The 16,080-nt window shown below is 40.1% G+C and overlaps 2 protein-coding genes across 2 annotated transcripts; both read left to right on the plus strand.

The window, feature by feature from the left end:
- Positions 1 to 4,460: 4,460 nt before the first annotated feature.
- On the plus strand, positions 4,461 to 5,443 carry shisa2a (shisa family member 2a). Its single transcript, XM_014137533.2, has 2 exons — positions 4,461 to 4,707; positions 4,914 to 5,443. Exons 1-2 carry the CDS (start codon positions 4,461 to 4,463, stop codon positions 5,441 to 5,443), a joined length of 777 nt encoding a protein of 258 aa, XP_013993008.2.
- A 1,236-nt stretch (positions 5,444 to 6,679) lies between these two features.
- LOC106567790 (probable ribonuclease ZC3H12B) lies at positions 6,680 to 15,741 on the plus strand. The gene is made up of 6 exons (XM_014137530.2): positions 6,680 to 7,068; positions 9,314 to 10,110; positions 10,252 to 10,391; positions 10,778 to 11,012; positions 11,098 to 11,204; positions 11,302 to 15,741. The coding sequence occupies exons 1-6, from the start codon at positions 6,871 to 6,873 to the stop codon at positions 12,750 to 12,752; spliced, it is 2,928 nt and encodes a 975-aa protein (XP_013993005.1). The 5' UTR covers positions 6,680 to 6,870; the 3' UTR covers positions 12,753 to 15,741.
- The last annotated feature ends 339 nt before the right edge of the window (positions 15,742 to 16,080 follow it).

Consider the following 16,080-nt stretch of genomic DNA (forward strand, 5'->3'; position numbering starts at 1 on the left):
GGGGGTTGCGTTCCAGGTCGCCTTATTTGTGGGGAACTGTAGACGAGGAATTAAGGCTGCGTTTACACAGGCAGCCCAATTCCGGTATTTTTCCACTAATTGGTCTTTTGCCCAATCACATCAGCGCTGATCTGATTGGTCAAAAGACAAATTAGTGGAATACGATCAGAATTGTGCTGCCTGTGTAAACGCAGCCAAAGTTAGTAAAATTTGACAAGGTTGCCGTTTTCAAATCCATGCAGCCATGTGTCATATTTTGCTGCGGTAGGAAAATGTATACAGGAAAATATACCCTACCACGCACACCGGCATTATTTGGTGTGCCTTTATACAGCATGTCTGGACATTGCATGCACTTGCTGAGACTGCTTATTGGCTTGTTCAAACACCCTTAACACTTTACTATGTTTTGTGTCTGTTTGCTCTGATTTTAGCAAGGTTAAAATACCAACATTGTGCTGATATGAGATATTATTGTACGGGTATTAGTAATTTCAATTATATGAAATACAACACTTGATTAAACCATAAGAACACACAAAGAACATAGCCAAAAGCTTTAATTAACAATGTTGATAAGAGGTTATGAATGCATTCATGGAATATCACTTACTGTATTAGAACGTCAAGATGGATATTCTTATTATCATGTGGAGGGCCTTTTTCCTAACCATAACCTTATTCTCCTAACCTGCTACGAAAAGGCCATTTTAACATAAACTGTACTCTATCTAGTCAAAACCGTTTGGGTGAGGTGTTGCAGGGTGGCCCATGATTTGCCTAATTACTTGGGAGGACCCCCATTGATAGCCCTATTATCATCTGAATGACTCTTTTACTTACCTCCAGATTTATAACCTGATAACTGAGAAAATGTCATTGCTGATTGAAAAACCATTTTAATAAAATGTGGGGCATTGATTGTCCTTTTGTCAAAATAATCACAAATAAAACAACCTGTTGAATTAGTGAATCTGAGTAAATTTACCTTTGGGAGCTCTGTTGCTAATTTATTACACCAGATTTGTTATATTCTCATAATATATTTGAGTGAAAGAATTTGGTGAATGCTAGTACATGCTAGTCTAAATGAGTCTTCATAGTCCTCAATTACTTTTACTTCAATTTAATTTATAATACTGACTTAACTCAAACTCGAAACCTGAGCGACTGGAGAATCCTGGTCATGTCATCATGTTATTAGCAGAGATTAGGAATAGCACAAAGAGAGTAAATTGCGATTGTCTAAAGTGCCTAACAATTAGCATTCAACAAACAATGCCAGCCAGTTTAAGGTTTGTGATGCTAATTCAGCAAGCTTGTTTCACGGAGGCTGATTTGCTAGTAATGGCCCTTAATTTAATGTTGCAATGGATTTCTGCGATATGGCATATAGGAGATGTATTTTTTCTTCCTGCTCTTGTCTAATAAATATGAATGTAGAGGTTAGGTGCTTATATACAGTAGTGTAAAGTACTTAAGTAAAAATATTTTAAAGCACTACTTAAGTCGTTTTTTAGGGTATCTGTACTTTACTTTACTATTTATATGTTTGACAATTTTTACTTTTACTTCACTACATTTCTAAAGAAAATAATTAACTTTTTACTCCATACATTTTCCCTGACACCCAAAAGTACTTGTTATATTTTGAATGCTTAGCAGGACAGGAAAGTGTCCAAATCACACTCTTATCAAGGCAACATCCCTGGTCATCCCTACTGCCTCTGATCTGGCAGATTCACTAAACACACATGCTTGGTTTGTAAATTGTGTTGGAGTGTACCCCTGGCTTTCCTTAAATAAAAAAAACAACAAAATGGGCCATCTGGTTTGCATAATATAAGGAATTTGAAATTATTTGTACTTTTACTTTTGATACTTTAGTATAATTTAGCAATTACATTTACTTTTCATACGTAAGTATATTTAAAACCAAATACTTTTAGACTTTTACTCAAGTATTATTTTACTGGGTGACTTTCACTTTTACTTGAGTAAATTTCTATTAAGGTATCTTTACTTTTACTCAAGTACGACATCTGGGTACTTTTTCCACCACTGCTTATATAAGGACATAAAAAATGTATTGTATCTTGACTGCTATCAATAAGAAACCTGTCACCTTATTATTGCAATACAGCAACAACATTTGATTAGGATAGCTAGGTGTTTGATGTCAAAGTTTGATATTATTCAATTGACCTTACTTCTGTATATTATTGAGAAAGCATGTACAAACAACGTCACTTGGCTACAGCTCATTAGGTAAATGGGAATGCAGCACTTCTCCGGGTGTGGTACAGACAGTGTTTGACCTCCTAAACCTAGACTTAAAAATTAGTGGCAAGATAAACAGACTCATTATCACCACCCCAGTCGGCTCCAAGCTCTGACAAGCGTACTGTTTTCACAGTTTGTTTACTCTACCCTGTTGGTTGGGGGTTGGAGGATTAAATGACTAAATGTAATCAGTATTTCTTCTGCCTAGTATCTTACGCTATCCAGTTAGTATAATAATCAGACAGACCAGGCTTAGGCCTACATTGACATAGCCAGTCCATGAAACCCTAAACGGTAAAAGCAACCACCACAGTAAATTAGAACAATATTAAAGGGGCAATCTGCATTTAAAAGAATAACAACGTGTCTCCCCACCAATACATATCTATGGATGCAAGAACTGACCATCCTAGAAATCAAAATGAAAGTTTTAACCATGTTTTGAGGATATATGGTGTTTGTTTACAATTACATTGTTAAAAAACAATTGAGTAAAACAAGGTCACTTTGCTACCATCTAGCAGAGACAGTACAGGTGCATCAAAGCCGGGACCGAAAGAAGCTGTTTTTCAGTCTATCTCCAGGCCATCAGACTGTTGAACAGCCATCACGCCATCTCCTGTAGTATAAGTGAGAGTAGTAAGCAGAACTTCTAAGTAAGAGACAAAGATAGACTCACTCACACATAACACACAAACACACACAGTCAACCCTGCTGACCCATGTATATATAGACATTAAACACTGGACCGTTTATTTTATATTGTTTTTCACACTGCATATTCATATACTGTAATCTCATATGGCTCATTCAAATATATCTACAACTGTACATTGCATTTTTGTTACACTGTTAATACTCACCGCATATTTATATACTGGATTCTTATTTATATACTGGATTACATACTGTATTCTCATTCATATACTGTATTCATCACATCGCTCATTCTTATATATCTACTACTGTACATTGCATTTTTGTTACAATGTTTATATACACCGCCTGTATTTATATACTGGATTCTTAACATAGCTCACTGTAATATACTGTATCTACTGCTGTACATATCATTCTTAGTATATCTTTCTGGTGTATATACACAGCATGCATTTGGATTACTGATACAGTGTTATTTGATACAGTGTTAACTGGATTTGTCCTAACCTTCCTGATTTCTTATTTTTTAGTATTGGATTATTATTGAGAAAAAATGTATGAAATGTATGCATTCACTACTGTAAGTCGCTCTGGATAAGAGCGTCTGCTAAATGACTAAAATGTAAAAAATGTAAAATGTTATTATTTCTGTACTTGTTTGACATTTTTACTGCATTGTCAGGAGCTAGTAACACAAGCATTTAGCTGCACCCACTGTAACATCTGCTAAACTGTGTATGCTACCAATAACCTTTGATTTGAGGTTATATTTGGAGTTTTGATGGTGTATGACAGTTGAAGTAAGGTCATGAGGCATTTATAAGTTATATTCTTCAAGAATCAGAGGGTATATATCATTAATTTTAAAGATTGAAAGTCTACATTGTAGTATCAAACAAATGCTCCCTCCCTCAACTCCTCACTTTATTTTTGTTTGCACTGAATGCAGACCTCTCCATTTTCTTCCAACAACTTTCCAAAGAAATATGCAAGGTAACACATAACACCCAGACCTCACATTGCTATTTTGAATATCTAATTGAGTATGGCTGGTTGAATTTGAATGAACATTGAAAAAAAAAAAAATCTCCAGTAGCCTATTAGCCCATATAGTATTGTCTCCTTATCCAAAAGTGCAGACAGGTCTTGGCCTGGGGCATGCCTACATGAAATTAGCAAAGTAATGGCTCAAGCCCCTCCCATATTAGGCACACAATAGGTGTGAGGGAGAGGGGCAGAGGATAAAACAGAGGTGAAATAGCCACATACTCACATTAAGTTCACAGATCTGCCTTGCTTCACAACTTGACCATTGACTGGATAACATATTTTTTTCATTAATTGAATTGTTGTTGATATTTCATTGACCATTTTCTTCCCAATTGTGAGCATGTCATTGGGCTTTTGATTTGAACTTTTTGAAGCTCCAAACAACTGTTTCACCAATTGGGTGTGAGGGTTTTTCCTGTCATACAAGATGCGTTTTTTAGTTGCTTTATATTTATTTTTCTCTTTGATGCACAAACATATTGTGGCCAGCTCAGGGGAGTATTGCCATGGCTGGTCCAACTCTTACAAGATCTGGCACAAGGGCTTCCAGTGTCCAGAGCAGTATGACGGCCAGGACGCAAAGTACTGCTGTGGGACCTGTGCGCTCCGCTACTGTTGCATGGCTGCGGAGGCAAGGCTGGATCAGAGCTCCTGTGACCTGGAAGAATTTTTTGAATTTGAAAACGATAACACAATCAACATGACACCAACAGGTAAGATTTTGTGTCAACATTTTCTATTTTTTGGTGTATTCAACATTTAAACTGTAATGGCTACATTATCTCTCCCTTGGAAAGGTTAAAGCATTTCTGTTAGAAGTAAATAGCAGGCATAGTAATTTTGGTTCAATGTATACAATTCATCGATCGTGCTTTGTGGTTCAGCATTTACATTTTGTTCTATCTTTTTTCCCCTCCAGTACCCGCCTACTTGCCATTTGTGATAGTTGTGAGCACATTTCTGTCCTTTGTGCTACTTGGTACCATTGTGTCCATATGTTGCTGCCAGTGCCTAAAGCCAAAGGCACAGGATCGTCAAAATGCATCAGCACCCTTCCAGACCAGCCTGTTGGAATCTGGAGGGCCATCTCCAGAGAGCATGACTCCATCTCGCCAGTCTAGTTCCAGCTCAACAGGAAGATCAACTTTGGCACCCCCAAGACAACCAACCACCTCCACTCCTGGCACTGATGTCAACGTAAACATGTATGTTGCACCTTTGAATAATGGATACCCTGTTTCAAGCACACAGTCTAACCAGTATGTGCCTCATCCGCAGCCCCCTGGTCCATTCTATCAGCCATATCTAAACTATGGGATGCCCCCAGAGCACACTTTGCTAATGGCTCCATTCTTAGATAACCGCTCAATGTACGGACACCAACTGGTCCATTCCATCCCTCAGGCTCCAATGCACACAGAACAGTTGTACACAGGTGTCACAATATGAAGCGATTACACTATGGACAACTTTTTGCCTCATGACAGTCATTTGTGAGTGCCCACTTGCCGTGTCTAAGAGTTATTTATGGAATGTTTATTTTTCACTGATTTCAGTGTATATTTATGAGTGTAAATAAAATGTATTTTTAACTTTTTTTGTCTTAAATCTTAACTCTGATCCTGTAATAAGGATTCCAAACAGTCTAAAATCCCACTGTACTATAGTGACTAATACATAGCATGACAATCATCCCATAGGGCTATATTGTCAAAAGTAGGCCTACTCATGATATTGCAAAGTTAATAATATGCTATTTCGAAGACGCTTTTTACGAATGGGTACCATGATAGAATGCTAGAACAATAGCCTTCCAATGTTTTGGGCTGCAAACAAGCTTTGTCTTCAGGATGGCCAGAAGATTTGGAGTTGAAGTCTTTTGTGATGTATCCCAGATGTTTTAAAAAGAGTGTACTTACTGGTGTGTGGGGAAAAACAGCGGGAGGGAAGTACAATGGATGGAGGTTGCAATCTCTGAATAAACCTAGGTAAAGAGGGGATTGTGGTAATCTCTTGAAAATTAGTTGGGGGAAGTAAAGGATAAGTACATAGGAGGGCACAGCTTGGGGTTCAGAGGATGCGCACAGATAATCAACTACCTTATGACAGTCATTAGTGTCGAGGCTAAAAACAGTTTTACATAGGACATTGTGATACAGTAGCCTAGATTATATTTACATTTAAGTCATTTAGCAGACGCTCTTATCCAGAGCGACTTACAAATTGGTGCATTCACCTTATGATATCCAGTGGAACAACCACTTTACAATAATAAGACAATAAGGGATGGGGGGTAGTATTTAGTAAGACATGCACATTTCAGTTCAACATGCACATTTCAAATGATAACAGCCTGTAGATGCAATGCCCATCAAACCCAGAGTTATTATGATATTTGAGGCCACGTGAGTCAGCTAATACTTTTAAAAGTTTGCTGAAAATAAATAACCAAATTGAATATGCAGTTAAAACAGTCTGTGCTGATTAAAGTAGACTGGCTTTATGAGGTGGTAATTCCTTCTGCAGATATTCTAAAATATGATCATCTTTGCAGCGGGATTGCAAAAAGACGACCTGGAACGGCCCCAGAATGTTTATTTTTAGTTTAGCAGACATTGCACGGAATCGGCGTCAGAGGGCGTCCTACTTGTTGCTAAGAGACAGTCTGTGGGAGGCTGTCAGAAATGATGAAGGGAGGGGATGATGAATGATATTTAGCTAGCTGTAATGTTCGTGAATAGACTGTAATAGCTAGCTAGCTATATAACTTCAATACATCTTCTACTTTACTACATTCTGAACAAAACATCACAACTAAGCAATTCGTTAGACAGCTGAGTGCGTTGTATTTGTGGGTCGTTGATTTATCATAATAAATGGTTTTGGAGCTGGCAGTGCCCGCAAATGCAGGCCCATTGCTTCACCGCTCCATCCAGCACATTGAGCGTATTTTCCGGGTGAGGGTCAGCTACGGATCCGCTGAGTCAAACTGCGACAGCGCAAATGTCAGCACCAGCAATATAATCATAGTTCGTGTCGGAGAGGGCGAGGAAGATGACTGCACCAAGGCAAAAGTATGTAACTTTTCTGGGACGTTAACATATGCTTTGTGTTTAACAGCCTATCTATCTCTGGACTGGAGAGTAACGTTCGCTAGCTAGCAGGCTAATGTTTGCAGCTAACTAGTACTAACTAACGTTAGCCTATTACGCTCATCTGTTGTTGCACTGGAGTTGGTAACTGACTAGAGTTACATGTTTACATGTAACGTACTGTCATTTTTGTTTTCAGTCTTATGTTGCTAACGTTAGCTAGCTAGTATACGTTAACTAACGTTCCTGCTACATTCTTAGCTAACTAGCTAATAGTAGCTAACGTTAGCTACTTCGCAAACGTAGTTAGCTAGTGCTATACAACTTGTTTGAGTATTTTTTTTGCTCTGAATAGATGCCATTTTTACAGTGCCAAAATTGACCTAAATGATGTGGTTCATTTCTGTTGGACGCTTTTCAGCTAATGTGTTAGCTAGCTAGTGTCTACAGGTCTCGATTTCATCTAGCCAACGACGTTAACGTTACCAGTAATGTATGGGAAATATGATCACGGGTATTTATATCTTTGATATGATTGTGAGCTAGCTAGTAGTATTAACTAGCCCAGCTAGCTAGCCTTTGCACGAATGTTGCTGAAACATGATGCCAAATGTGCTAAATAAACTCGTAGGATCTTGCTATCTATCTAATCAGTATTAGCTCACCTTAGAATGGATTCATTGGTGTCTAACGTTCATTCTGTAAGCAGCACCAGCTACGAACATTTTGCAAACCTCATCATAGTTACTTAAATGACCCCTTATTTGAGATCGTTTTGACTTACTCATCGTGTTGTGTGCTTTAGAAACCTCCATTACTGCAGCATATCTGTACTTTGCAGCTTCGCTGTGGGGCCACAGCTTCCATTTACGTTTCAGCTTGACCAACCATCTAGTGCTTCTGAAGGCACATGTTCCACTTGTTGCTATGAGACAGGGTTGCACAAGTCTGTGCATGTGCAGTGCTTTAGTCTTGTGGCCTTGCTGTGTCTCAGCCTGTTCTGTGGAGGGGGAAAAGGATGGGGCTTCTTTGCTGTTATGCCATGTCGTGCCAGGGAAATTCCAACACATCAGTATTGTGTGGGGTAGCTACCAGGTTTCCTATATATACACAAATGTCTTTGTGTTGATGTTGTGAGGGCATCTGAAAATAATCTGCCACTTTTGTTATTGAATGTGCTCGTCTCTTCCCAATAGGTTATTGTTCATATCGTGTATAGTCTAGCTATATTTGTTTTAAGGATCAAGTACAGTAGTTTCATTCCACCACTTTCTCAGGCCAGATCTAGTCTATTATCTTATGTTTTCTATAGTCTTGACTCTCACTATCTTTGATAAGAGGCGGGGAAATAAGTAGGCTCTATAAGTAAGTAAGTAAATAAAACATTTAGGCTCATCATAAGGCTCATTATATTATTTTTACCCTTTGCTAGAAGAACACCATAGAAAGACTACTAGAGATGGACATTTTCTGTTTTCATGTGATTATCAAATGTCTATTTTTCCCTTAGCTTTGGCTCTTGACAATGTGGTGGTTAGGATACAATCTGTATAAAACTGGGGAAAATATGTAGCAATGTACTGAATTAATGCTTTTGTTGTGTTTGTTTCTTACATTGATTTATGCGTCTTATATTACTAGTGTTTTACATTGTAAATCTCATATTTTGAGGCATGCTACGTTAACCATGTTTGCCAGGCTGCCTAGAGAAAGATGGACTGTGTTCTGTTAGTCGTGACTGCTAAAAAGCAGTTAGCTGATGACAGGGCTGTGTTGCTAGGCAACCCATTTCATGGGCTGAGCCTCTTGAAGCACTAATGGAAGTAGCTAGCTATCTACTATCTGCAAGACCTGACGAAGTACCGGTTTCAGGAGCACATGCAATCCGTTTCCATTTGTTTTAAAGCACTTGGGTCTGTATGCATATTTATTGTTTAAATGCTCATGTAATCTCATGCATCTCAGCCTTTACATTATGAAAATGGATAAGATTGATATTTTATTTGAACAGGGACGGATACAATTAACATTGACACATCAATTTATTGAAGAGTCTGGTGCATTGCACCATTCCAGTTTTTACTTTTCATGGGCCTTAGATTTCCTCTGAGGCCATACTTAACATTTACACACGAATTAGACATGCATTGAATCTTGTACTTGTAGACAGGGATGACATTTGGCCAGTTTGGTGATTTATTGACAATTACCCTTTGTTTTCCTCCAGGATTACATAGTGTCCTTAATTTCGCCAGCTCACCGAAAGAGAGAGCGTCTAACGTTGGCTTTACACATACAGCTGGCTGCACTGAAGTCAGCCATCGAGTATGATTCTCAGGCTGTGGTGGAGGTGAGGGAGCATGTGGTGGACATCTCCGGTGGCGAGAGGAACGTGATGACGGCATGGTCGATGGTGGAGAAGATCAAAATGGAGAAACACCCATGCAGGGAAGAGGCCCCTGAGCTGACTGAGGCCCAGCAGCCCAGTGGGGAGTCTGAGGAGGGAAGCAGCTCAGAGAGCGAGTCAGAGGAGCAGCATCAGCTGCAGCTGAATAGCGGCAGCTGTAAGAGGAAAGAGCCATTCAGTGCCACCAAGCCTCACCGGCAGCTCTGTCGCTCTCCATGCCTGGACCGGCCCAGCTTCTCCCAGAGCTGCACTCTACCAGAGCTCCGCATTGAAGACACCAAAGCCGCTGCAGTGCTCAAACATGCCAGCGACAAGGAGTACCAAACCAAGATGGAGTTTGCCTTGAAGCTGGGATACTCAGGTGAACAGGTGGAGACAGTGCTGAACAAGTTAGGGGCTGCTGCCCTTATCAATGACATTCTGGCTGAGCTTGTAAGGCTTGGTAATAAAGGAGAACCGGAGGTTCAAGCCAGCAGTAACACCAGCACGTTCGTCTCCCGTGGAGGCCCCTGTGTCAAAGAGGCTGTCAGTCCGGAGGTGTCACTTGAAGATGATTCTGTGGATCCTTATGATAATCTCAGGCCTATCGTCATTGATGGATCGAATGTGGCGATGAGGTAAGTCTCTATTAGACGCACACAATCAAAACAAATCTCACCTCATGCAGAATGTTCTAAACCATCTGTTTTTTTTATGGCTGTAATTGAATTAGCTTTACAAGCAGACCTTTTACTAGATTTGGTTGTTTTGTTTTGTAGCCATGGAAACAAAGAGGTCTTCTCTTGCCTTGGTATCCAATTGGCTGTTGATTGGTTTGTGGAGAAAGGACACAAAGACATCACAGTGTTTGTTCCTGCCTGGAGGAAAGAGCAGTCGAGACCTGATGCCCCCATTACAGGTACTAAAGCTCTACTTCAATTAGCCACATTAGACAAGATGGTTTCTAAAAATTGTGTCTGTGTTGGGGGAGGGGTGGGGGGTATCTGTGTGTGTGTGTGTGTGTGCTTTTTTTATCAACACGTTTGGACATTGAGCTCCATTTTCCCCATGCAAAAAATCACGTCCCACAGTTAGAAAAATAACTAACATTTTAAGTATATAATTTTGAATAAACAATAACATGAGTTTGGATAAATGTTTAGCCACAATTAATTTGAGTTTGTTTTCAAATGCAATGCATATGAAAATGTCAATGTGAAACCACAGGTACATAGGCCTACATTGTTCTGTGTAACAATTTGTACACTGTTGTTCTTCACTGATTTAATGCTTTTCTTTTCACAGACCAAGACATTTTGCGGAAGCTAGAGAAAGAAAAGATCCTAGTGTTCACCCCATCTAGAAGAGTCCAGGGAAGGAGAGTGGTGTGCTATGATGATCGCTTCATAGTGAAGCTGGCCTGTGACTCTGATGGCATTATTGTGTCAAATGACAACTACAGGGACTTACAGAACGAGAAGCCGGAGTGGAAGAAGTTCATAGAGGAGCGGCTGCTGATGTACTCATTTGTCAATGATAAGTAAGTCATCAGAGCCCTCAGCGACTTGGGTAGGGAGTATAATTAACTACAGAATAACTAAGCATATTCTCCTTTTATGTTTCAGATTCATGCCACCTGATGATCCTTTAGGAAGACATGGTCCAAGTTTAGAGAATTTCCTCCGCAAGCGTCCTGTTGTTCCAGAGCACAAAAAGCAACCCTGTCCATATGGTAGGTTGTTTCAACAAATTATGATTGTATTTTTGTGGTTGTACTGCTGATGTCAATATTGTTTAACGTGTGCTCTATTTTATATCACCTTAAACAGGGAAAAAATGCACTTATGGACATAAGTGCAAGTACTATCACCCAGAGCGTGCAAACCAGCCTCAGCGGTCAGTGGCTGATGAACTGAGAGCGTTTGCCAAGTTGTCTGCTGTAAAGACAATGAGCGAGGGGGCCCTGGCCAAGTGTGGCAGTGGACCCACCACAGCTAAGGGGGACAGTGGCTCTGAGGCTAAACGTGTGGCCCCCAAGCGCCAGTCTGATCCCAGCATCCGCTCAGTGGCCTGCGAGCCAGAGGAGAGACTGTCTGCTGTCCGTAAGCCTGAGGCAAATTCTGTGCCTTCCCTCGTGTCTGCCCTCAGCGTGCCCACCATGCAGCCTGCCAAGAGCCACGGGGCTGGTGCCTTGAACACTCGATCAGCCAGCAGCCCAGTACCCGGCTCCCTCCAGTTCACCCACAGCTCCCTGGAGCACATGTCTAGTGTACAGTACCCACACCCACCCATCCTAGTCACCAACAGCCATGGTGCTTCTGTCACTTACAGTGAACAGTTTCCTAAGTACGATTCTGTGAGCACAGACCACGGATACTACTCTATGCTTAGTGATTTTTCTAACATGAGCATGAGCAGCATGCACAACGTGGACAGCTTCTGTAGCATGGAGCATGAGCATGGGATTTATCAGCGAAATCCCAGCCAGCATTGCCCTGAGCCCTGCCTCAGCCACTCTAACAGTGACTCCTTCTCCTCTTATGGGGAATTATACGTGAGCTCAGTGGACAGTAGCCTGGATGAGAGTATGAAGGGGCAGCAGCAGCAGTCTCCTGCACAGAGCAGACTCCAGGCCTTCTCCCATGGTGGGTTCCACCACGAGGCCCTGACCCGAGTGCAGAGCTATGGCCCTGAGGAGCCTAAGCAGGGTCCAAGCAGGAAGCAGTCCATATCCCATCTGGCACCGCATGTTCAGCACCCTGCTGTTGGGGCCAGGTCCAGCTGCCCAGGGGACTACCCCTTACCTCAGAATGTCCTCCCGTCACAGTCCTCGCAACCAGGACGCTCCCTGGGCATGACACGCATGGACAGCATCTCAGACTCCAGGCTGTACGAGAGTAACCCCATGAGGCAGCGGAGACCCCCACTGTGCCGCGAGCAGCATGCCAGCTGGGACCCGCTGCCCTGCGGCAGTGAATCCTATGGATACCACTCGTACCCCCTGAGTAACAGCCTGATGCAGCCGTGTTGTGAGCGGGTGATGGTCCGCAGCATGCCTGACAAGATGGAGCAGATCTGGAGGTCTCCGTGGGAGAACCCGCCTCAAGCCGAGCACCAGGAGCGCCATGTCATCCCAGAGCACCAGTACCAAACATACCGCAACCTCTGCAACATCTTCCCCGCTTTTGTGGTGCACTCTGTCATGGAGAAAAACCCTCATCTGACGGACCCACAACAACTCGCTGCCGTCATTGTCACGAAGCTGAGGTCTTGCCATTAAGTGTTTTTATTTCATTTTTGAAGCTACAATTGTCTGAATAGTATTATATTCTATATTTGAAGTTATTTGATTGTCATCAAAACAATTTCTCCTCATGAAATTCAGAAACCCCAAATCATTATAATCAAATGTAAGGGAAACTTTGACTGATGGTAAGATTATGTATTTGAATTTAAACGTAGTCATCTATCATTTGATACAGTGAGGAATTAGTTCACTATACCTAGATAATATTGTGCATATCTGACACTGATGTAAATACTATGTGACTTTGTTGTTTATTGTGCAATGATTTGTGGTAAAAGACAAGAGGGAAGTGAGTGCAACCATACCTCAGAGCATGAACTTTTACATTTTAATGGCCTTATATCTGAATGACCTCACTTCTCCAGTCATTGTTTAATGGATTTCAATGAATATCCTAATGTTGTCGAGGTCAGTCTCTTTTGCTTTTTAAATGTTAAGCACTGTAAGTATTTAGAATGATATATATTTTCTCAATCTCACTTTACAAAGCTACTATTTTGGTAGAACTTGTGAGTGCACGTATATAAGCAAGCCAAACTAGAACTGGGAAAGAGCAGACTTTAAAACACCTGTGCTCATATGACACATGAAAGCCATTTCAAAGCTGCTGAAATAATGCCAAAAAGATAGATAATCGACCTTGTCATTATAAAGCGATTATAGTTTTGATGCAGACAATTGATTGGATAGTAGTGTAACATCACACCAGTGTTGTAAGCCTTTCCTATGGTATATTGTATGGCTTGCAGTGTTGATTAGTTACATTAATGTAACTGTGTTACATGGACATTATTAGAATCATTTTGAGCATGTGTATATATCATTGGGACCTGGCATGTGACTTAATGGCACTTCCATTGTGTCTAACATGACTTATTTGTAATTACTAAGGAACTGGTTAAGTCTCTTCAGCAAAATGCTTTAAAGAAAAGCATCCGTTTCCTTATTAATGCTGAGAGACAACCCATGTAAATGAACACATGTAAAGAAAACAAAAAAACATTTCTGAATGTTATTTGCCCAAAAGAATTTTGGGGCTTTGTTGACTTTTGTTTTTTCATGAACTAAGAGCAGGCCATGTTGGGCCTGTTGTCTCTTCATGAGAAGGTGTGACACACTGCCTAAATGTTTCTTCCTGTGAAACACTCAGAATGCGAGGCTGCCGTCAGGGTTGTTTCTGGCATTTGGCTTACAGTTTGCGTGCCTACCTTTCCCCTCACTACTTTCCCTCACTTTTGAAAGGTTTCATTATGATGTGAAATGTGTTGGTTATAATATAATTTCTAAAGCTAGAGTTTCTTTTCTCAGTGAGTAAAATATGATCTGAAATCAAGGTCTTGGGCCATATCTAATGCACGTTAGTATTTAGTTTATTTTGACATGAGGTGCATGTTTCATATTTATGATGAGAGCGGAAGAGAGCCCCCCCCCTCCCATTTTGAAGTACCGCAAACAACAAAGCCTAAAATGTCTAGAAATGACCTTTGTTTGTTGATACAAATTGTATCTATTTCTTGATTGTAAAATATATTTATGAAATGTACAGTATCATTAAAAAGTTTTATTTAAGAAAAAAGAATACAATGCCATAATGTTTGTGACACTGTGTGTCACTGGGAGTAGCCCATTGGTATGTACTTTTTCTTACTGGGCACAGTAGTTTATTTACAGGGATACTTACGCGCTACATGGAAGTGCATAGATACCCTGTGTGCAGCTGTAAGCATCGTGTCCTTTCTCTGTATGTATTAATACTGAAATGACCACTCATTGTACAGTTTCAATGCGCTATTTAACTTGTTGCATCAATGTTTTTTGCTGTGTTGTAACCCAAGCAGCTTGGTAAAAAATGTGACCCCCTCTTTTTATCCATATATGCTCTATTCCTGTGTTGATACCATCTATATTTAAATGTATTGACATATTGAAAAACATGCCAAAACTGGTTAACTTTTAATTGCTGCACAGAAAACTGAATAGGTTGCAATGTCAGTCATATATGCTTGGGTTACGACACTTAGGGGGTTATTTATTAAATAAATACTTTAAAAAAGAGAATTTGACCCACATAATACTATATTCAACTCTTAGGCCACTGCCACAGTAAAGCCGAGTGACGGTGTGTCAGTATGATTTAGTATTTATGAGACAGCATCAATTACCTCTGATTGGACATGGGTAAAACATGTGGAAAAATATTTGATGGATAACCCCCTTTTTTGGTGACAAGATAACTATTGATTTGTGGCTTACTTTAGAAATCTGGCACTCTCACCAATGGCACTTGATCTAGCCTTAAGTATTTTAAAGCATGTGAGAGTATATTGGTTTAAATTCTATTGTTTCAAATGAGAAATTGTATTTTTGCTGTGAGCCTTTGTAATTACATTGAATTTACAAGATAGGCCTGTTTGTGATGACTGACTTCAGTCTGATATTGGTGGTCTGAGCAACATGCAGTTGATTTTGTTGGAATTGAACACAGCAGGTAGATGTTTGGAAAAACTACAGATATTTCCAATGTGTAGATTAACCTTTAATTGTGTTCTAAATATATCAGCTTACCTGAAATGGTATATTCTCATACACCCACAATATAAATTCTCAGGTACTATGAGATTTTACAACAAAAACAATATTGGTGTGCTATTATGAATGATAACTGCGCTTACAAAGTCAGATTTGTGAATTAGTGCAGCTCTCATGTCCTAAAGTTAAATTGAACTGTCTTGTATTGTGGTTTTGCAATGTAAAAGGGTTATAAGAGTGAGTTGACAACTAGGCTGTGTGTTATGAGCTCCAGTAGTTTGTTCTATTCTATGTTGAATTAAATGCATTGCTTTTAAAATTGTTTTAAGTGACAAAACATGAACTCTTTGGGTCTGTTGGCTCAAACAAAATGTAAGTCTCAATGACGAAGTGTTTGTTTCCTCAAATAAAGCAAGACTATGTTTATACAGTGTTCTTTTGTTGGCCGTGTCAAGTGTTCTCTTTCAGATGTCCAACGGAATTTTGATATTCTACAGCAGGGCCAGCAGAAGGGTTCTGGATGGCTGCTGAAACGAGTCACCATTGTTATAAGAACTTGTAAGTAAGCATTTAAATGCTACTGTGTCCTGTGCATGTGACAAACTTTGATTTGATTCTTGTGCCACACACTAGATTTCCAGAACAATGTTCTGACTGACTATAAATTCATAAGAATTAGAATTAAGAATTATGTTAACAGGGATTCAGGAACCTTCCGTTTGCAACTAAGATGGAATTTAATATTTAAATCAAAAGAACGTGATACAATGTC

The sequence above is a fragment of the Salmo salar genome, chromosome ssa13 (assembly GCF_905237065.1).
Source record: "Salmo salar chromosome ssa13, Ssal_v3.1, whole genome shotgun sequence".
NCBI lineage: Eukaryota > Metazoa > Chordata > Actinopteri > Salmoniformes > Salmonidae > Salmo > Salmo salar.